This window comes from Pyrus communis, chromosome 17 (assembly GCF_963583255.1).
Source record: "Pyrus communis chromosome 17, drPyrComm1.1, whole genome shotgun sequence".
Classification (NCBI taxonomy): Eukaryota; Viridiplantae; Streptophyta; class Magnoliopsida; order Rosales; family Rosaceae; genus Pyrus; species Pyrus communis.
Window position 1 is genome coordinate 15,332,708 of NC_084819.1, and position 20,962 is coordinate 15,353,669.

Here is a 20,962-nt window from a genome sequence, read left to right on the forward strand (position 1 = left end):
TTTATACTAAGGGAGTAAGAGTGGAAAAAAGTCTCACATTGAATTACCCATAATAATATGGTTTAAATGCATCTTTTGCGAGAATTAAACCTAAAACCTCTTACTTACAAGTGAACATAGAAATACTACTATACAGTAACATTAAATGACAATTAAAAATATACTTTAAAAAATGTAAAATAATATTTTTAGAGTCCAAATAACAGTACAATTTAAATATATATATCAAATGGGAAGGAAGGATTGTAATGTTTGGCAAAAAGGGAACGAAGAGGATTCGAACCCCCAACCTCGTGCATAGAGTTAGAAAGACTAATAAACCATTGAAACAGGTCAGCCTCCCTCCCTCTCGCCTCTCTCTCTCTCTCTCATATCGGCGTCGCCGGAGCCACCGAATCCATCGCTGCTAGGGTCATCCACCACCACCACAAACCCAGCCACCAGACTAAAAGCCCGAGTCCATCAGGATTCCATAGTTTCGGAACACAAGGACCACCACTATAAATAAATTTGCCCACCACTCTCTCTAATTCAAAGAGTTACTATATACTTCTCTCCACCAAAGAAGCGCTGCGCTGCGATGACGACAGAGACATCAGAGGACGCCGTACGCCGTCGCACTGCGGTTTTCGACTACCGCAAAAGGTTACTCCAGCACAAGGAGCTCGACTCCCGAGTTCGCGCAGGTCAATTCCGCACCCTGAAACCCTATCCCCTTTTTCAGTTATCAAATTAATTGTTCAAATTAGTAAGCTTTTAGTAAGCTCTGCTCTCCCTTTTAGGGTTTCGATTCACATTTCACTTGAGCGATTCTGCTCTGATTTAGGTTTGTTTGGAGCTTTCTGTTGTGAATTGGGAAATTTAGATATTTTGAAGAAACACAATTGATTTGTTTTGCAATGGTGGGACGGTTTGCAGTGAGGGAGAACTTGCGGACTGCAAGGAAAGAATTTGGGAAAACTGAAGATGATTTGAAGTCCCTTCAAAGCGTTGGACAGATTATTGGTGAAGTTCTTCGGCCTCTCGATAATGAACGCTGTAAGCAGATTGTTTTCTTAACGCTTGTTTCATTGTTTAAAGTTTAATTGTTGGAAACCCTGTTAGAACTGCCAATCTAATGGCCATTGTGTTTGCTGCCTCAGTGATTGTGAAGGCCAGTAGTGGCCCTAGATATGTCGTTGGGTGTCGCAGTAAGGTTGACAAGGAAAAACTAGTGACTGGCACGCGTGTTGTTTTGGATATGACGACTTTGACAATCATGCGGGCTCTTCCCAGAGAAGTAATTATTATCCGCTATCATCTGATTATTTGTTATAAAGTTGGACACTTTACTCATCTATTCATGAACATTCTTTCATATTTTTGTTGGCAGGTTGATCCCATTGTATATAATATGCTTCATGAAGATCCTGGTAATGTTAGTTACTCGGCCGTGGGAGGACTATCAGATCAGATCCGAGAACTTAGGGAATCCATAGAACTGCCGCTAATGAATCCTGAACTTTTTCTTAGAGTGGGGATCAAACCTCCCAAGGTAATTTTAAACTGTTGTTGGTGTTCTTCGTATTCTTAGCAATATTTTCAGAAACCTAGAAACTTAGAATTTTCAAATAGAACTTTTCTTTTCTTACTGTATTCACCTTTCAAATTTTTTCAGGGTGTTCTTCTGTATGGTCCTCCGGGAACAGGGAAGACATTACTAGCCAGAGCAATTGCTAGCAACATAGATGCTAACTTTTTAAAGGTTATTCATTCTTCTAGATAGCAGCTTGTTTATGACGTTATAAGTTGTATTGCTGCATATGTAGTTACGTGTTTCTTTGAACAAGACTAGAATCTTTTTAATTGTTTCAACTTATCTTTGATATTGGCTACTGCTATGCCTGGCCTAGGTTGTATCAAGTGCCATTATTGATAAATATATCGGTGAAAGTGCAAGATTGATAAGGGAAATGTTTGGTTATGCCCGTGATCACCAGGTATGAGCTGGAAATTTTTTTTAGCATTATAACATTAAATATTCCTATTTGAAAGATGCTTAATTTTGTTGACTTTGTGTCTAGCCTTGTATCATTTTTATGGATGAGATTGATGCTATTGGTGGACGGCGTTTTAGTGAAGGGACTAGTGCAGACCGAGAAATTCAGCGAACTCTCATGGAGTTGCTTAACCAGTTAGATGGATTTGATCAGCTTGGAAAGGTAAGTATATTTTGATTTAAATCAAGATTGATTTTTTTGGTTTGGTCACAACAGACAGATGAAACTCGCTTACTGGTCATGCTTGTGTAAACCTTTAATGGCATAAAAGTAGATCATAGCTTGGCATGGATTATGGAAGTTGATTAATTTCATTTCGCAGGTGAAAATGATCATGGCAACTAATAGGCCTGATGTCCTGGATCCTGCACTTCTGCGTCCTGGGCGACTAGACCGCAAGATAGAGATCCCATTGCCTAATGAGCAATCAAGAATGGAAATTCTCAAAATCCATGCCGCCGGGATTGCCAAACATGGGGAAATTGATTATGAGGCAGTTGTGAAGCTTGCTGAGGTAAGCATGATTATCTATTTCAAAAGAGTCTGTTACATGCTTTGCCTCAATGATTTGATGCATTGTCTTCATTCAGGGTTTTAATGGAGCTGATCTCCGTAATGTCTGCACTGAAGCTGGGATGTGTGCAATCCGTGCAGAGAGGGATTATGTCATCCATGAAGATTTCATGAAGGTACGCGTTAAATATATTACTGATGTTTTACTCTATTAAAAATGATGAGTAATGAGATGAAATGAGCCTTAAAAACTACATGGGCCATGGTCTCAGTTGTGTGGCATGAAAATCGATTATGTCCATTCCTGAAAATTATGGAAGTCCCAATGCTTCATTTGCGGAGCTACTCCCATACCTTGTTCTAACAATTAGAGATGGAACCCAAGAATGTCTTTGGCGGTGTTTAGGGTTGTCTATTTCATGTTGTTCTAGGTCACAATCTTTAACTTTCTCTTTTGATGGCTTTGTTGGGTTTGACACCTATGGGGTTTGACTACCTACTATCTTAAAGGTCATCGAACCCAAGACCTCAAGGGACAGAATAAGAGTGTGCTACTAAAGTCAAGTGTCGTCAAATATTTGGTGTTTGTCTTGCTCGTTTGGCACTGTGCATGCAAACAATCGATTTTTTATATCTTGCTTCTAAGGGTGTGTTTTTATGTCTCAGGCTGTACGGAAACTGAATGAAGCAAAGAAACTTGAATCTAGTTCCCACTACAACGCAGATTTTGGGAAGGAATGAAACCAGATTTGAATTTTGAACCTACATGAAGAGTTACGTAAAAGTTAAAACTCCGATCATGATCGGGCTGTTGTGCTATATTTTCTCTACGAGATGTGGCTACTGCCCGGTGGTACTGCAACATAGCTTCTAAGAATGTGTTTACCACCAGACTCACATTTTGAATTGCATTTTGACTCACATTTTCTTTACATGAAGAATGTAAGTCAATGTTCAATTCGGGGTTCAAAGATTAATTATTTTCACGAGTGTGCTTCTTTCATAAGAACACGAGCAGAGGCTGCAATGATTCATCGGCATTAAGCTGGATGCTCTGTCTCCTTCCAAATCGTCTTTCTCACCGTTACAGTCGGGAATGTCGCTAATGAATCCAACTCCTCGTCGGCATGACATCTACAAATGTAGTAACTGCGTTGATAATACAAGCTTTCGCAACACAAAACTAAGTCGTTATATGTCGCTACAATGGTTGGCAACTCATCAAACGTTGAAAACTCATGATTCGTCTGACTACCGTTAGTACACTGGGCGACGACCTTTTTACTGTAAGGGGAAACCCTCCGCTCTACCGCTCTACCGCTTATCAGCGTGCGTATCTTCGGAGTTCTCTTAGCACTTTGGGCATTTACAAAGCGGCCAATAAAATAAGAATGTCTGATGATCGAGCTCCAATGCTTGGACACACACTTATATTGTAAAACAAATTTAGTGCAGGTAAGCCGGTAAAAGATTTCAACCTACACACCGTCAGGAAGATCATCAATTGATGATAGTCCTCTCTGTGATGATGAAGACGATCTGTTTGATCTTTTGAACTGACTAGAGGTTGGCAATCCGAGAGACGTCCGGGATGTCTTTCCTTTTGTATTGGAGGACAACATTCTGCTACTCTTGCTCAACTCTGGTGACTTTGCAGATGTGGGTGGCAACATCTTTAGCCGCATCACTTGATGTCTCAATCCCTGCAAGATTAGGGTACTCATAAAATAAAACAAGAGTCGCTGACGCTATGTTTTTATTCAAGTATTGAGTTTGAAGTATATTTTAACATAGACCTCAAGAAAAAGTTGGGGTGGACATGTTGGAATAAAGGAATTCTCAGAGTCGATGCTCTCTCGGAGTTTCCCAACGTAGTTCGAAAATCTAGATAAATTATAATTCATCTAATTTTTATTTAAATGTTCTGATAGATTCAAAGAGTAATACACCTCTAGTATTTCTAGAGCAATCATTTTAAAATTATTTTTAATTCAATTGAACACAAATACGTATGACATGAGTTGACTAGTTGACTAGGATCGTAGCCATTCCTTGGAAGTTTGGACATCACTTTATCCAGAAAAAGAATTCTTTAAAATTTCCGTTGGCCTTGCACACTATTTGCAGCTTGTTTGGTTTTCCTGCCCTTTAAATCCGAGTTTGAATCCCCTCCCCCTATATCTAGGGTAATCAACTTGGTGCCAAAAATTGTTTCTGATTTTTCTACTAGCGTTGTAAATAAAAAATCAACTATATATATAGAAGCCTAAACCTAATCCAACCATAACGTAAGAAAAAGGAGAGAGAGAGAGAGAGAGAGAGAAAGATGGTCGGACCAACAAGACCTCAGTTTGTGATATTTGGCTCGTCCATTGTCCAGTTAAGCTTCTGCAATGGAGGATGGAGTGCCATTCTCGCTGACCTCTATGCTCGTAAGGTACTTCATCAAATTTCTTTCTCGTCATCTCTTTTCCTCAAGAATGTTTATATACACATGATCAATTAATTTCACTTTTATAATTACTTACAAAAAAAACTAGTGTGATTTTTTTTTCGAAGACGTAAATTTCGTGCACTCTTTATTAAAAACCGTCTCTTAATTCTCTTTTACTTTGTGATACAATATTGCATAATACTAATTGGAAAGCAATGTGTGAACCAGCATGATGATGAAATCTGAATTTCTGGTACAATTTCTCCTCCAATTGTAACACAAATATGAAAACTAAAAACTAAAGATGAAATGCTTATCAAATAGGCCCTGTATTTTCATGTCCTAGATAAAGTTCCATGTTAATGGCATTACCGACCTTAATCTCTTCGGGAATATAGGCCGACGTACTGGTGCGAGGATACGCTGGTTGGAACTCGAGGCGTGCTTTGCTGGTTTTGGATCAAGTATTTCCCAAGGTAAGTGTATATGGAGATCTTACCTGAGGGTCTTTAACCGAGGGATAATACATTCAAGGACTTTATTAATTCACTTTAATGAGTGACATGTTTGATATCTGTGTCAAAGCCATACGAGCAGTACTTCTAATTGTATGTCTGTGCGTTTGCGGGCGTATGTACTGAATTAGAACTCAGGTTCAAGAACATATAGAATATAGCTCATACAATTGGTGTCCGGAAACTGCATAGGAGATGCTTCTTCCTAATACGTACTTATACATGTAGTTTTGATGCTGATGTTGTGTGATTATAATTGACATATACAGGATGCCACAATTCAGCCATCTTTGGTGATAGTCTATTTCGGTGGTAATGATTCGTTGGATCCTCATCCGTCAGGGCTAGGCGCTCATGTACCACTTCCTGAATATAAAGAAAATATGAGAAAGATTGGTAAACATTTAAAGGTAATAATCTGTAGAGAGGTGAAAATCTGCAAGATATGGATGACATTTGTATAAACAACTTTGTTGGCGCGTAATGCATATAATTCTAACAGTATAACTAACAGATTCATCTGGTTGCCAGAGTCTTTCAGAAAAAACTCGCGTTATCTTTCTTACTGCTCCTCCTGTCAACGAGGAACAAATTCATGAAGCCAGTGACTATGTTCCGCCAGAGAATCGAACAAACGAATCCTGCAAAGCATATTCAGATGCTTGTTTAGACGTGTGCCGGGACTTGGATATCAAAGGTGTTGATTTATGGACTTCAATTCAAAAAAGAAAAGACTGGTCTACTACGTGCTTTACGTATGTTCAATTTCATATTATAAATTATCCTTCCACTTAATCAGATAAGGAGTTGTTATTGGCACTTCGAAAATATCATCTTCCATCTACTTTATTATTTATTTCACAAATGCAAAGTGCATGATGACCTTTTTGGAGTGTCAATAACAGCTCCCAAGCGTTTAACAATTCCACTTATCTAACAATTTGGTGCGTGTATGATGCTGATCTGTCCAGGGATGGAGTCCATTTTTCATCCGAAGGGAGCAAGATTGTGGGGGAGGAGATACTGAAGGTGCTTAGGGAAGCAGAATGGGAGCCCCGCCTACACTGGAAATCATTGCCAACGGAATTTTCGGAGGATTCGCCTTATGATCCGCCCGCTGCTGATGGAAAAACAACTATAAACATCGCTGAGATCAGCGTTAATGAGGGTGTCAAGCATTGGGGACTAAGCAATGAGATTTAAGATATAGTGCAAGTTTGTTTTGCTTTCCCCCCCCCCCCCCCCCCCCACACACACATATGTAGATATAATTCAATAGCAGAACCCTAGCTGAATCATACAGCCGAAGGTAGATAATGGCTGTATAGAATTCGGCCTGTTAATTACTAAGAGTACTTTGCATAAGTGATAATAATTGAGGACTTGTACATACAATAGTAGAGAGTATTCAAGCTCAAGAGAAGAGTTCAACTCCCGCTCTTCCTCAACCTCGGCCTAAGGCCTCCTTTTTACCGATGCTAAAGGAAAATTATAAGTGAATGATATTCTGAATTTACATATGATAAAGATTCAGCTGCCTGAAATGTTTTGAGACAAATGGTTATTAAAACCCTCCCCAGAATCCAAGCACTCATCAGTCATCACTACGTGCTCGTCAGATGAACATGCATCTTCTTGTAAGTGAGATCACTGATACAAATACTTCTTTCACGGCAAAAATGAATTTTAACATGTGAAACAAATTAATCGGAGATGTTAAACTATTACATAATAAGAGATATTATTGACACTCTAAAAAAATTATTGAATTGCACAATGACCTTTGTTAAGGTGTCAATGGCAACACCCTAAATAATATCCACGTAACGCATCTTATACTAAACACTTGTTGCTTTTATAGATTTGATTAAATTCTTTTTCTACAACTTTGGTGACATATGACTCATATTTCGTATACCAAAATTACAAAGTTTGCCACACTCTCCTCGTTAAAAAATAGAGAATTGTTACTGTCACTTCAAAAATTTATTTTGCATTTCAAAATTTATATATTTAGAAAGAAAATACAATTGTGAGGAGTATAAAATAAGATTTTTAAACTACAAGTTCAAAAAGAAAAACAATTTTTTGATTTAGAGAGAACTGACTTCGACCTGGTTTGGTACTGAGGTGATTCTGACAAAAGCTGCTATCAAAAAAAGCTGGGAGCTGTTTTTGTGTTTGGTAAACACTCAGCTTCAGCTTTTTTTCATAGTTTTGGATGAAAAAAAGCCAAAAACAAGAAGCTGCAAAACCTAGCTTTGAAAAACTGGCTTTTTTCACATCTGTTTTACATAAAAGTTTACCAAACACTCTAATACTGCTTTTTTTTTTCAAAAGCACTTTTACAAAAAAGTTTACCCAAACACTCTGCTGCTTTATTTCACAGCTGCTTATTCTCACAGCACAGCAGAAGCAGCTTTTTTTTAAAGCACAGCAATACCAAACCAGCCCTTCTTATAATCCAGCTTTTTCATTCCCACTAACAAAGGTGGTTTTTTTTTTTAATTGAGAAAATTTTATATTAGTGTTGGGCCAATTTATCTGACAGGGGAAGAAAGAGGGTGCGGCAAGAGATGGGAGAAAATGTAGGGATATCTTTGTGTGTGTGAGTTCTTGTTATCCCCTTAAAGAATGCATTTATTTATAGTAGTAAAGAGGTGAATAATGTCCTCAATTAATTATAAAAATGTCAGATTTTACTAGTTGGTTTGAGTTGTACCTGTTCCCCTCTGCAGTTCGAATTCCTTCTCCTTGCCACTTTGTTCGAATCCCCTCCCATTTGAATTAGTTAAAATTTCATCCCCAATATCTACGAAAAAGATATATGTAACATGATACAATGTTTCGTATCAATAAATAAAAAAAATGTGTTAATTTATCTTCATATTTTTGTATTATTGACACGTGATGTTGGGGACGAATAATCGCCATACAAGATGCTCTACAGAGTTGTCAGCTTGTGTACGCAACCAAGCGGTGAATAGTATGTTTCGTATCCGAATTACAAATATAAAATAGAGAAAAGTAAGAATATGTTTGTAAAAGCTACCGACCTCGGGCATAACGTTGTAGTGTTTGCAGCAAAGAAGGTATCCAGGTCAGAGAGAACTACAGAGAGCTAGTGGGAGACACTGTTCTGAGAGAGAGAGAGAGGGAGATGGTTGGACCAGTAAGACCTCAGTTTGTGATATTTGGTTCGTCCATCGTCCAGTTCAGTTACAGCCATGGAGGATGGGGTGCCATTCTCGCTGACCTATATGCTCGTAAGGTGTTCTTCATCAAATTTCTTCTCATCATCTCTTTTCCTCACGAATTTTTATATATGGTTAATTAATTTCAGTTTTATAATTGCTTATAAACAAAATTTATAGCGATTTTCTTTATCAAATTTTCAAAGACATGCATTGATGCCTGATAAACTTTTCATGTTGATTGATGGGCAATTTTTATTCTTAGTCGTGGGTGAGTCATCACGCTTTTTATTAATCTCTCTAAGTTTATACATATATACATACATATATATATATATATACATATTAATGCATGTATTGCCGTTGACGTGTAATTAACTAATAAGCATGAATTAAAATGATTTGTTATGTGGAGAGTAAATAAAGATGGTGAGATTCGTTACCATCTCAAGTTGCAAAGCACAAATTAAGCACGTCATAAACTTTCGGGTTAGTAGGTAACCCTCAACTTGGCAAATCAACTTGACAATGTATGCATTCTTCATTCTTATCTTTTTAGATGTCCTTATATGCATGATCTTGTTATCTTTATTTGAACTCTTCTAGTTCACACATTCATGAACTAGCTAGAAAAAGCTTTCTTTTAACTGTCAGTTTCCATCAATAATTTATGTTATTTAATTTTTCTTTAATGTTCCATTAGTGTATAATTATCATTATCTAGGACAAGGATCTTCTCCGGATCCTCTTTATGGGGATCCGAGATTCAATTAACCGTTCATCGTACATCATGTGATCAATTTTCGTTTAATATTATTTATATTTAATTTAAAATTTAAAATGATTTATAACCACACGATGTACAATAAATGAACACGATTGATTGATGAGGATCCGGAGAGAATCCTATTCCCATTATCTCGACCACCAGCAACTGAGTCTGATATTTATTGGGATTTTTTAATCTGGGAAATGTATAATCTGACTGTATTTATATTGCATATAATAATCGTTGATGCCCTTGACAATAAAGCAAAGTGAAAGTGGTGAAAGATAATCATAGTTTAATTACATCGACCGTTCAGCTTTGAGTTCGTTTTTTACGTAGTCCATAAGTTTTAAAAAATTCACATTGCATCTTGAGATTTGACATTGTATTAATTCAAGATAAAGTACAAAAAACTATCTTAATTATTGGTGTTACGATACTTTCATACCTTATTTTTTCAAATTGACAATGTCATACCTCATTTTTAGAATTTGGTCAAATGTTATACCTTCCGTTACTTAGCCGTTTACTTTTCAGTTAAATGCTGACGGGACTTGATTTGGGATCCACTTTCTATTAAAAAATTAATAAAATATTATTAAAACTAAAAAAAAAAATCTTATTTAATATTTTTTTTTAAATAATAAAAAGTAAATAAAAAAAAAAATTCCAACCTAACCCTATGTTCGTCCCTACCCATTCTCTCTCCCCATCTTCATCTTATTCCCTTCTTAATCTTCAACCAAAAAAAAAAATTTGCCATATAAAAAAATTAAAAAAAAAAAAAAATCCAACCCAACCCAAATCCACCCCCCCCCCCCAAAACAAACCCCTTGCAAACCAGAAAGAAGAAGGAGGAAGAAGAAGGGGAAAAAAAATTAAATAAATAAACCCAACCCAACCCAATTCGTTCCTCCCCCCAACCAAACCCCCTGCCAACCCTAAATCCACCACTCTCATCCATTCTTCACATCCTCTTCCGCACCCATCTTCCTGCCGACGGGATCTGGGTTTTTTTTTTTTTTTTTTTTTTTTCTGGGTTGCAGGAGGGAGAAGAGGGGGTGGGGAGGGGGGAAGACAAACTGAGGGTGGGTGCGGGGAGAAGACAAATTGGATTTTGATTTTTTTTTTTTTTTTGGGTTGCAGGTGTTGGGAAGAAGATGAAGATAGGGATAAGAGAAAGGAGGGGGGAAGGGGGAGGGACGAACGAGGGTTGTTTTTTTTTTTTTTTTTCCTTTTTATTATTATTTTAATATTTAAAAAATATTAAATAATTTTTTAATGATTTTTTAATAGAAAGTGGGTCCGAATCAAACCACGTCAGCATTTAACTGAAAGGTAAACGGCCAAATAACGGAAGGTATAACATTGGACCAAATTCTAAAGATGAGCTATGATATTTTCAATTTTAAAAGATGAGGTATGAAAGTGTCGTGACACCAATAGTTGAAGTAGTTTTTTGTACTTTACCCATTAATTTATATATGGATTTGAATCCTCTCCTGAACCCAAGAAGAGGATTCTTGATCAAGACACGTGGGCCGTTGGATTTTATCCAACAGCTATAATTATTATAGTTTTAAAGTAATTCCCTTGTTTGTAGTCGTTGGATAAAAATTCAACGGTTCACATGTCTTGGTCAGAGAATCCTCTTCTTGGGCTCAGAAGAGGATCCAAATACTTTATATATATATATATATATATATATATTTTTTTTTTTTTTTTTTTTTTTTGGCGTTTGAACCTCTAGTCATTTGTTAAATAGACGACCTGTCATGTGTGGGACCTGTTCTTGGGCTCTTGTATATTACACCCCCAATAGTTTGGACCAAAATATACGATTGGTTATCTCTTTTTTTTTGTATACACAACATTGATTTAAGTGAAGCAAACGCTGATGATGATTCATTTGTTCGTGCACGTGGTGCAATGTGGCTTATACGTCAACCTAAAAGCTGGTCGTACACTCATCACACCATCAATTTCAGAACTAGTACAATATGAGAAAATTAAAATTTTATGGTATATTTCAAAAATCAGCTTAAACATGAAGAGATGCTAACCCAAGTAATTATTATGGAATTAATTATGGTAGCTAATTGGAACTAGTTGTTAAAGCAATGTTTGGACCACCATTAGGATGAATTATGGATTTTTGACAATGGGGACCTCATACTTTACTTTATGCCCTCTTCTTTTAAACGAAGAATCAAGAAAGGAAGATTCAATGAATGACGTACAAAATATTGGATTTATCTGATAGTTACTTTTCTAAAGTGAAAGTAGTTTTGATTTCCATGTATATATTTGTTTGTGCATCTTTGTCAAATATACTGGTGTAAGAAGGAAGGTTGTGGCACGATTAGTTTTTTCATATACGTATTATTTCAAAATTATTACGCATTGAAATGGCGAGTCATGTACAAGTAAGATTTCTCTCTTTTTTCTGAAGACCAATACGTATTTCTTTTATTTATGTTCTTTTTCCCAGTTTATATTTTTTTTTCCATTCTCCTCCAGGGTCTCTTCAGTTTGTTGGTAAATTTGTACTGTAATTGTCTTTTAGTTTTATCCTTGTTTAAGAGAACTTCTAGTTTGTGCCCTTTTTGTTTTTTGTTTTTAATTTTCTCCTTTCATACTTGAAATATGAGAAATGTATATGAGCGAAAAAAAGAGATTAAGAAGAAATAATGAAAACAAAATCTTGGAAGTGAAAAAACCTTAAAACGATTTTTCGGTTTTAGTCTTCATTTTGTGTGCCTTTCTATTAAATTTCTTCTACATCTCTATCATCTTTCCTCCATTCTTTATTTCCGTCATTTCTCTCGCATACTTTTCATCTATCTCTCTCACAAAAAATGAGAACTGCTAAAGATTAAATGTTTATAAAGTTTCATGTTAATTAATAACATCACTGATCTTAAACCTTTTCGAGCATAGGCGGACGTACTGCTGCGAGGATATGCTGGTTGGAACTCGAGGCGTGCTCTGCAGGTTTTGGAGCAAGTTTTTCCTAAGGTATATGTTCATCAACATCTCGCCTTGGGGACTTTATGGGCAATGCATTCAAAGGGCTGTATAAATTCACATCAACGACGCACTGACTTCAACATTTGTGTCAAATCCAACTATCAGTATAGCATGTCTGCTCGTTTATGCTTGCATATACTAAATTCGAACTTAGGTGCAAGAACATATAGATCATGGCTCGTACGATTGGTGTCTGAAAATTGCATACGAGATACTTCTTCCTAGTACGTAGTAGTTTTGATGCTGATATGTGTGATTAAATTTGACATATACAGGATGCTACAACTCAGCCGTCTTTGGTGATAGTTTATTTCGGTGGTAATGATTCAATGCATCCTCATCCGTCGGGCCTAGGCGCTCATGTACCACGTAATGAATATGTAGAAAATATGCGGAAGATAGCTAAACATTTAAAGGTAATAATCTGTAGAACAGTGAAAATATACAGATCCGGAATCATGGATCATGACATTTATATAAGCAACTTCTTGGTGTGTAATGCATATAAATCTAACAGTACTAACGGATACATATTTTTTGCCAGAGCCTTTCAGAAAAAACTCGGGTCATCTTTCTTACTGCTCCTCCTGTCAACGAGGAACAAATACGTGAAAACTTGAGGTGTGCTTTGTAGTGATGAGTTCTATCTTTCATTTTTTTGATCAGTTCTAAGAGCTTTGTTTTCTTTATTTTGTTCTTCCTAAACACAAAATCAGTGATCAAACTTCGCCGCAGAAGCGAACAAACGAGTCCTGCAAAATATATTCGGATGCTTGTTTAGAGGTGTGCCGGGAGTTTGATGTCAAAGGTGTTGATTTGTGGACTTCAATTCAGAAAATAAAAGACTGGTCTACTACTTGCTTTAGGTACGTATAATTTCATATGTAAATTATCTTTCCAATTAATCAGACATTATATTGTTTATCAACTCCACTTAATTAAGCTAATCGTTGGACTTACCATTTGTGGGGTGGGTGGGTGTGTATGTTTGGTACTGTTCGCCCAGGGATGGAATCCATTTTTCATCCGAAGGGAGCAAGATTGTGGCGGAGGAGATACTGAAGGTTCTTAGGGAAGCAGACTGGGAGCCCTGCCTACACTGGAAGTCGTTGCCAACAGAATTTTCGGAGGATTCACCTTATGACCCGCCCAGTGCTGATGGAACCACAACTGTGAACATTGCTGAGCAGAGCGCTGCGGCAAGTCCCATGAAGTGGGGGCTAAGCAATGAGATTTAAGATATATGATTAGCAGAAACCTAGCTGAATCATATAGCTGAAGGCAAGGGATGTATTAAGCCTGTTACTTTGCAGAATTGATAATAATTGACGACTCGTATGTAGATCCAATAGTAGAGAGCATTCGAGTTCAAGGCAAGAGTTTAACTCTCGCGCCTTCGGCCTAAGGCCTCCTTTGTACCAAAAGGAGAATTGTAACTGAATAATCTGATTTATTCATGATACTAAAAGATTTTACTCGGATTTTTAAGGCAAATGGTTATTTTGGAAAGGCGTCTGCAGAATTAATCCATGGAAATTTTTTTGTCGCCGGCCTATTATTAAGGGTATTGGTACCCTTCGTCAGATAGAGTATGTGACGTTAAGGCTGTCACTATGGAGACACATAAGGATCCAAGTCAGCAAAGCGAACCGAGTCCAGGTCATTGTACGGCTTGTCCTTGTCATCTCTTAGGAGTTCTATATTATTGGAAGAAGTTCTAGGGAAGTTCTAGGGTTAGTCTAAATCCTAGTCGGCAAGCATGGGTGTATGTATGGTACATTGGCTGTCATAGTTGTCATAGTGGTGACAGTTGTTGATTGTCCTCACCTTTAGTTGTAGGTAAAGCATAAATCAAGGAAGTGCTTTTCCATGTTTTCTACTTTACTTTTCCATGTTTTCTGCTTTGCTTTTCCTTTCTTTCTGCTTTGCTTTTCCTTGTTTTCGGCTTCTGTTTCTTTTCCTTTCTTCCGCTCATTTATATGAGCTTTCCTTGTACTTGGTTTCATATAATACAAAATATAGACATTCAAAATTCATTATATATGTCTGCAGAAATGATCAAACTGTAGACATCCGTACCAAGGTTTCTGATACTTGCAGTCCAAGTTTTCTCTTGGTTTCCCTCCATTCAGACACTAACTACAGATTATTGACTGAGCTCCAGCACTTCTATAAGTCTCGATCCATCTGTACATGAAAATATGCAGATTTTAACAGTGAAGAGAAACATTTGGTTTGCCAGATCTTTCGGAAAATATTCGTTTTATCTCTCTTACTGCTCATCCTCTGGACGAGGAACAAATACGTCTAAATTACAGGTGTTTATGGGCCTAGGGTGACGATTTTGTGTTAGTTTCTTTATTTTCCTAATCAGCTCTAAGAGCTTGGTTTCAAACCAAAATCAGTGGCAGGATTCTGGAGCAGGTTCGAACAAACGAGTGCTGCAAAATGTATTTAGATGCTTGTTTAGAGGCGCGCAGGTAGTTCGGTGTCAAGGCTGTTGATCTATGGACTTTCAATTCAGAAAACAAAAGACTGGCCTGCTGTTTGCTCTAAGTATGTGCAGTTTCCACATGGTAATTTATCTTCCCACTTAATCGGATGTTAATCGAACATTAGTCCTTGGTAATGGCAGGGATGGAATCCATTTTTCGTCGGAAAGGAACACAGTTATGGTGGAGGAGATACTGAATGTGCTTAGAGAAGCAGACTGGAAGCCCAGCCTACAATGGGAGTCATTACCAACAGAATTCGCATAGGATTCGCCTTATGAACCGCCCCGGGCTGATGGCACTGCAAGTCTGCAACTGTAAACACTGCTGAACACAGCATCGCGGGCGAGTCACATGAATTGGGGACCAAGCATTGAGATTTAAGATATATTCAGATGTGATTTGCAGAACACTGTTGAATCATGGTTGAGGACTTGTAGAGAATTTAACTCTCGCTCTTCCCCGTCCTCGGCCGTGGGCCTCCTTTGTAACAAAAGGAAAATTTACAAGTGAAGTGAACTATCTGATTCATGATGATTACAAATCCTGCCCTTGCAAGTGGCCCTTTACGTGGAAAGGAGTTGTGCCTTTGCAATTCGGCGTGGATTTGAACTCCGTCGACTGTCTAATCTAACATATAACCACTAATGCAATCGTTTTATAATAAAAAATAAAAAATCCTACCCTAATTTTTTCAAGGCAAATGGTTACTTTTTGAAAGAGTAAATTGTAGTAATGGTTTCTCAACTAAAAATTCATGACTATTGGTCTCTTAACATGCAACTATGATTCTTCCGTCAACTGTCAGAATTTCGTCAAAATGATTCATGTTAAAAGGACCATACTGCAATTGGATTAAAGTTAAAATGATCATTGTTCCATTTAGGTTAAAGTTGAGAGACCATTTCTCAAATTAGGTTAAAGTTGAAGGACCATTGCTACCATTTTTGTCATTTGGTTTTCCATAATTATCTTTGATTCAACCTCATGTGCCACGCATGTATCTCATTTTGACATAAGTTCTAACGGAGTTGACGAAAAAGACCATAGATACACGCTTCGATGAGTTAAGCGACCCATAGTCACGAATTTTAATTGAGAGACCATTACTCCAATTGAGTTAAAGTTGAAAAACCATTGCTACAATTTCCTCTTTTCGAAACACTAGTGTGTGTTCGGAGACTGATGAAGCGGTATATATCACATCTCATAAAGACAAAACGAACTGCTTACCATAAAGCAAATATGAAGTAAAATGGTCATGACTCGTGTAGGGGATTTTGAGTCATATAGAGTATCGTGTCTAAAATCGCTACCCGTAAAAGTGAGCAAATATGAAACTAAAATGGGTGCTCGTACAATAATTTGTTCCCAGTGGTTATGTTACATCAAGGGCAGTTCCAGGGATCCAGTTTCCACGTCTGCAAAGGATTAACACGATTACAAGACCAAACCAATTTATAACACAAGAAGTCAAATAAAGGAAATTTACATACAAACGGGGGGAAACAAACGGCCGTGGCAGCAGGAGAACACTGAACATGCTACTCCCCCGGGCCCCTGCACTAACCCAATGCATACTCCGATGATATCCGCCTACTCCTCCAAAACCTTTCAACATTAGATCAAAACTCGGCGTATGCATCCAAATGTGAAAACACTCCGAAAAGAGATGATAAAACCGGGAATTCCAACAGCTACAAGTGGGTGCATGCTGCTCTAGGGAAAACGTAAATTAAGACGAAAGTTGGAACCTGCCGCTAGGTTTTTTTCTTCTCCATCCCTGAAATTTTAAACCAATAATACTTTACTCTTGAAAGCCCGTAGAAAAGACTAATAAACCAAAAAAAAAAGAATATACAGTTAAAAAACATACAAAAGCAGCATAGTACACAAACGTCAGTCCCGCCAGGACAATAAATGCAATTTGGAACACATTGTACCTGTAATGCAAATACCAAAATGTATAACCATATCAGTAGAACATACATACATAATACAGGTCTAATTAGATTGAATCGGAGAAAACAGAACAGCTCACTTGTACAGATATCTAATTCCACGAAGAGATTGCAAGGTGTGACCAAATATTTCTTGTGCTGCAGTTGCTTGAGCATAGTATGCAAACGCTGTGGAGCAGAACTGAATCACACTGAAACAGTGGAAACCAGTAATAATTACAATCGTGATTTATAGAAATCTTCAGAAATTTAGGGAACCATGAACATGCAGTCTTCATCTCATATGTAAATGAGAATCACAAAGATACTAACCTGATGGAGCTAAGCAGTATAAGTCCCACGTTAAATAAAAACGAATTCATTAGAGTAGCACCCCACCTGAAATGAGTAAATTAAATTTATGAGCAACCAAGCCTTTTGGTGATTAAACTATGAAGGTGCATACAAAAACTGTTAAATAAGTAAGGCCGGAAACAGAAATATCATTACTTCATCGGATGAATTGTGATGAAAACTAATTTCATCCCAAGCATCATGGCCCCGGCAATAACTGCAAGCAGGAGGTAGAAGCAGAAGAATGCAAACGCAACAGTGCCTAAAAGACCTGATGAAGAAGATAAGCAGATCAAACTCATTCAGAAGAAGAAACTATATAATGTAGAGGCAAGAGAAATATATTATGACAGTACCCCAAACATCATCCAGCTTGATGAAAACTTCATTCAAGAAAGGAGAAAATGGAGGGCTAATCAATAGATATATGACGATATGAGCAATCCAAGCCACTGAAACAATCAATCTGAAAAACACGGGCAAAAGGTTTCAGTATGAATAAATCATCAGTCATTAAAGAAAGCGTGACACACAAGAAAACAAGAACTATGGCAGTAGATGCGATGACAAAAATCATGAATGATAACACGTCATAGCCTTACAGAGAATAAAGTATTCCTAACCATCCAAGCTATTTAAATGTTACAGCATAATCAAGCTATATTCAAACATCACTGCCTACGGTGAGCACGAACAAAAATATACCATAGTGAAATGCATATATTATAATTATAAGTTATATCAAATGCTTGAATTTCTCTTCCACAACATAATCTTTCTTCTTCCTTGTCTAAGACTTTCTGCTCTCAAATATCTATCTCATCTCAATCACCTCAGGAAGCCAGAGCTGTTTAAATCACTAAGCATAATTAGATATTACAATGATTAAATGGACAACATCAGCACTCACCCTAAAATTCCCAACACAAGTTTTGCCAAGTACCCAAGAACCGTCATAGCCCAAGCAGTCTCAGCCTGAACTGACGCAGGACAATTAGAATAGAAGAGAGCTATATATATCAAATGTACAACAAGTCACATGTGTAATTCCCCTTACTTTCTCTCCTTGAGGATACACCTCTTCTAGAAGTTTTACATCTTCTTCTAATTGAAGCAGCTCCTGCAAAATTAAGCAAAGAAAACTTTTGATGACTTAAAGTTGTTAAAACAAGACAGAACAAAAAAATAAAAACTGATGCCTAACTGTGAAATAAAATTTACACTATATGCAGAAATTGGATATACCTTTTCCACTGCCTTTACATTTTTACGCCATTTTCTACCCTTAGAGCCGCCTCTTTCTTCTTGATGAAGCGCATCAGCTGCTTTCTTCAACTCTTTCGCTTTCTTGCCCAGTTCAGTAGCTTCCTAGAATATAACAAGGAAAACTACCCATAAGCAATCAAAACAATCTTCATCATCTTAAACTTTACGCTTGATAGAAAATAAAGTAGTACCTTGATATACTGTGACCGAGTAATAACAGCCTTTGGACGCCGGATGAATGAAAATATGAGTCCTAGCGGTAGACAAGCAATGCCAATACCACCGAATATCTGGATGATAAAGAAGGATGTGGATTTAATATATTTTATACTATATAAAAAGTAGATGGGAAAATGCAATGTCACTATAATATCTTTGTTGACTATACACACACGCATAAAAATTAACATATTTCCACACAGACATACATAGTATCTTGCAAAAGAAGAAAGGCAGTCTAATCAACTCATGAGAGGCCTGTTGCTCCTCTGGACCGTAGCCAAGTTAACCAAGCAATAGTTCTCAAGATTTAAACAAAAGAAGCTGATCTCTTTTCATCATCCACACTCATTTATCTAAAAATGGGTAAAGACTCCCCAGTTATCACATGCATATTCAATAACAACACAAATATGTGACAAATTCTGGGAATAAACTTACGGTAAAAAGCACGGATCCAACAATGGTAGCAAGAGCAACGACATATTCTGGAAAGGTAGTACGCATTGTCCATGTTTTCTCTGATGTATCACTTGCAAGATATGCAGAGCACTGTAAGAACAAGAGAAGCAGGACACAAATAAAACCAATATGAGTAAGAGGACCAAGTTGGTGCAATCATAGGCCAATAAAACACCTGTGACAAGCACATACCGCCTTTGCGCCATTTATGCATTCATTACTGCTAGAAAAGTCAAATGAACTAAAGGAAGCTGTGGAAGAAGAGAGGTGCCTAATAGTAAAGTCCACCTTCCCAACTAGCCCTGGTAAACAATCAAAGAGTAAACAAACGATACACAATCCAGAGTCTTCTAACAAAACATGTACAACAAAGAATCAAAATTTACCCAAACAAATACTTAAAACTCGTGACGCACAGTTGTCGAGAAAAGAACAATTCTTTCAGTGCAAAGCAATAAATGTTCAGATGAAAATGACAAGTGAAGCGAACCAACCGTATAAGATTCCGAGCACAAGAGCGCAGACAATGGCAGTCACCCCTACCCACAACAAAGCGCTTCCAATCCGTTTTCCAACACTCCTGAACACAAAAACACAAACTCAATTCACAAATCAGCAATAGCAAGCTGAATAAACACAAGAATCTGACAAGCATTCATAAGAAAATCATAATTTTGATCAAAAACCCTACAAGTACCTACTTGTCCTGGTCTCCTTCGTAGTAGAACATAGCAAAGGGGATGATGAAGAATACGAGCACGGCGTCAAGGATATAGATTGCGAGCCACAGATCCTTCATCGGGAGAGTGAGATTGCACGCGCCATTATATATCGCGTGGCGACACGCCTGGCGGTTGGCCACGTCGGCCGGCAGCATGAGTATTGAAATTGCGGCGACGGAGAGCCCCAAAACGACGACGAATTTGGGGAAGTATGCCTGGTTCTTATCGTCGGGGTGCTGGTAATTGACGAGCAGGTAGACATTGAAGACGAAGACGATGATGCAGAGAACAATGGCAACGATGACGAGCGCGAGGTTGAAATCGCCCATCGCGGCGGCGTCGTTTCAGCTGCTCTCGATTCGAATCGAATCGAATCGGAGAGATCGAGAAGGGGAATCAGAAATTAGAGTTAGGGATGTGAAATTGCGCGTTCGAGTGATCGCAGATCTCTGTCGCTGGTTCGAAAAGAAGCAGAGCCGTTGAGGGAGAGAAAGGGAAAACCGGGAAAGGTTGAAGTCTCGGTTCCAGTGAGGTGGTGTAGGACCTGTAGGTCCGTTTAGCCGTTGGAGTTATAATTACGGTTCTGTCCTTGAAGAGATAAGGGCGGCGAGCGAGGTGGTTCGGGGGTTTTATTGTAAAATGAGGGGGTGTCCGCGACAAACAGCGACAGGCTGTCAAACATTGAGGCAATGCGGCTAGAGGCCGGTTCGAGACATGTATAAATCGCTCGAAAGCTCCACGGTGGAAAGCGTGTGACGTGACTGACGTCATCCCTTTATGCGGGAGAGTGTTCAAACTAAAGAGTGGGACCGTCTTCAATTTATTTTTGAAAGTTTGAAGGAAGGTTTCAGTACTGTTTATTTTTAACGAAAAAATACATTTTTAACTGATACTATTCATTACACATTTATTTGTTATTTTTTATTCAAATTAAAGTTTTTTTGAATTTTCGTTATTTTTCTTTTTATGAAATTTTTTTATATTTTATGGATAATTTCATATTTGCTCCCTAT

At 37.6% G+C, this 20,962-nt stretch overlaps 4 protein-coding genes across 6 annotated transcripts; 3 read left to right on the forward strand and 1 right to left on the reverse strand.

Annotated features, from left to right (window-relative positions):
- Positions 1–267: 267 nt before the first annotated feature.
- Positions 268–3,538, forward strand: LOC137723016 (26S proteasome regulatory subunit 10B homolog A-like). Its single transcript, XM_068462169.1, has 10 exons — positions 268–686; positions 919–1,038; positions 1,143–1,279; positions 1,373–1,534; positions 1,658–1,744; positions 1,893–1,979; positions 2,064–2,201; positions 2,362–2,553; positions 2,630–2,728; positions 3,219–3,538. Exons 1-10 carry the CDS (start codon positions 581–583, stop codon positions 3,291–3,293), a joined length of 1,203 nt encoding a protein of 400 aa, XP_068318270.1. The 5' UTR covers positions 268–580; the 3' UTR covers positions 3,294–3,538.
- A 1,335-nt stretch (positions 3,539–4,873) lies between these two features.
- Positions 4,874–7,083, forward strand: LOC137723017 (GDSL esterase/lipase WDL1-like). The gene is made up of 5 exons (XM_068462171.1): positions 4,874–4,989; positions 5,385–5,462; positions 5,771–5,911; positions 6,033–6,256; positions 6,473–7,083. The coding sequence occupies exons 1-5, from the start codon at positions 4,879–4,881 to the stop codon at positions 6,702–6,704; spliced, it is 786 nt and encodes a 261-aa protein (XP_068318272.1). The 5' UTR covers positions 4,874–4,878; the 3' UTR covers positions 6,705–7,083.
- A 1,450-nt stretch (positions 7,084–8,533) lies between these two features.
- On the forward strand, positions 8,534–14,003 carry LOC137723018 (GDSL esterase/lipase WDL1-like). Of its 2 annotated transcripts, none has more exons than XM_068462172.1 (6): positions 8,534–8,772; positions 12,405–12,482; positions 12,770–12,910; positions 13,039–13,115; positions 13,211–13,360; positions 13,501–14,003. In XM_068462172.1, exons 1-6 carry the CDS (start codon positions 8,662–8,664, stop codon positions 13,730–13,732), a joined length of 789 nt encoding a protein of 262 aa, XP_068318273.1. In that variant the 5' UTR covers positions 8,534–8,661; the 3' UTR covers positions 13,733–14,003. The 2 variants fall into 2 exon arrangements, with proteins under 2 accessions (XP_068318273.1, XP_068318274.1); XM_068462173.1 differs by having other exon boundaries at positions 8,559–8,767.
- Positions 14,004–16,321: 2,318 nt separating this feature from the next.
- LOC137723019 (LIMR family protein At5g01460) lies at positions 16,322–20,529 on the reverse strand. Of its 2 annotated transcripts, XR_011066837.1 has the most exons (15): positions 19,929–20,529; positions 19,722–19,807; positions 19,420–19,529; positions 19,207–19,317; positions 18,738–18,836; positions 18,526–18,648; positions 18,338–18,400; positions 18,191–18,255; positions 17,637–17,746; positions 17,437–17,551; positions 17,260–17,325; positions 17,028–17,138; positions 16,863–16,929; positions 16,483–16,769; positions 16,322–16,407 (listed from the first exon to the last, which is right to left on the reverse strand). XR_011066837.1 is itself a non-coding variant. In XM_068462174.1 (14 exons), exons 1-14 carry the CDS (start codon positions 20,276–20,278, stop codon positions 16,722–16,724), a joined length of 1,524 nt encoding a protein of 507 aa, XP_068318275.1. In that variant the 5' UTR covers positions 20,279–20,529; the 3' UTR covers positions 16,322–16,721. The 2 variants fall into 2 exon arrangements, 1 of the variants encoding a protein (XP_068318275.1); XM_068462174.1 differs by having other exon boundaries at positions 16,322–16,769.
- Between the last annotated feature and the right edge of the window lie 433 nt (positions 20,530–20,962).

Coding starts and splice junctions, on each gene's coding strand:
- LOC137723016 (XM_068462169.1), top strand. CDS start 581: ATGACGACAGAGACATCAGAGGACGCCGTACGCCGTCGCACTGCGGTT. Junction 1,745..1,892: donor TAGATGCTAACTTTTTAAAG/GTTATTCATTCT, acceptor TGCCTGGCCTAG/GTTGTATCAAGTGCCATTAT. Junction 1,980..2,063: donor GTTATGCCCGTGATCACCAG/GTATGAGCTGGA, acceptor CTTTGTGTCTAG/CCTTGTATCATTTTTATGGA.
- LOC137723017 (XM_068462171.1), top strand. CDS start 4,879: ATGGTCGGACCAACAAGACCTCAGTTTGTGATATTTGGCTCGTCCATT. Junction 4,990..5,384: donor CTGACCTCTATGCTCGTAAG/GTACTTCATCAA, acceptor TCGGGAATATAG/GCCGACGTACTGGTGCGAGG. Junction 5,463..5,770: donor TGGATCAAGTATTTCCCAAG/GTAAGTGTATAT, acceptor TGACATATACAG/GATGCCACAATTCAGCCATC.
- LOC137723018 (XM_068462172.1), top strand. CDS start 8,662: ATGGTTGGACCAGTAAGACCTCAGTTTGTGATATTTGGTTCGTCCATC. Junction 12,911..13,038: donor AGATAGCTAAACATTTAAAG/GTAATAATCTGT, acceptor ATTTTTTGCCAG/AGCCTTTCAGAAAAAACTCG. Junction 13,116..13,210: donor CAAATACGTGAAAACTTGAG/GTGTGCTTTGTA, acceptor ACACAAAATCAG/TGATCAAACTTCGCCGCAGA.
- LOC137723019 (XM_068462174.1), bottom strand. CDS start 20,278: ATGGGCGATTTCAACCTCGCGCTCGTCATCGTTGCCATTGTTCTCTGC. Junction 18,256..18,337: donor TGTATCCTCAAGGAGAGAAA/GTAAGGGGAATT, acceptor GCGTCAGTTCAG/GCTGAGACTGCTTGGGCTAT. Junction 17,326..17,436: donor ATCACAATTCATCCGATGAA/GTAATGATATTT, acceptor TACTCATTTCAG/GTGGGGTGCTACTCTAATGA.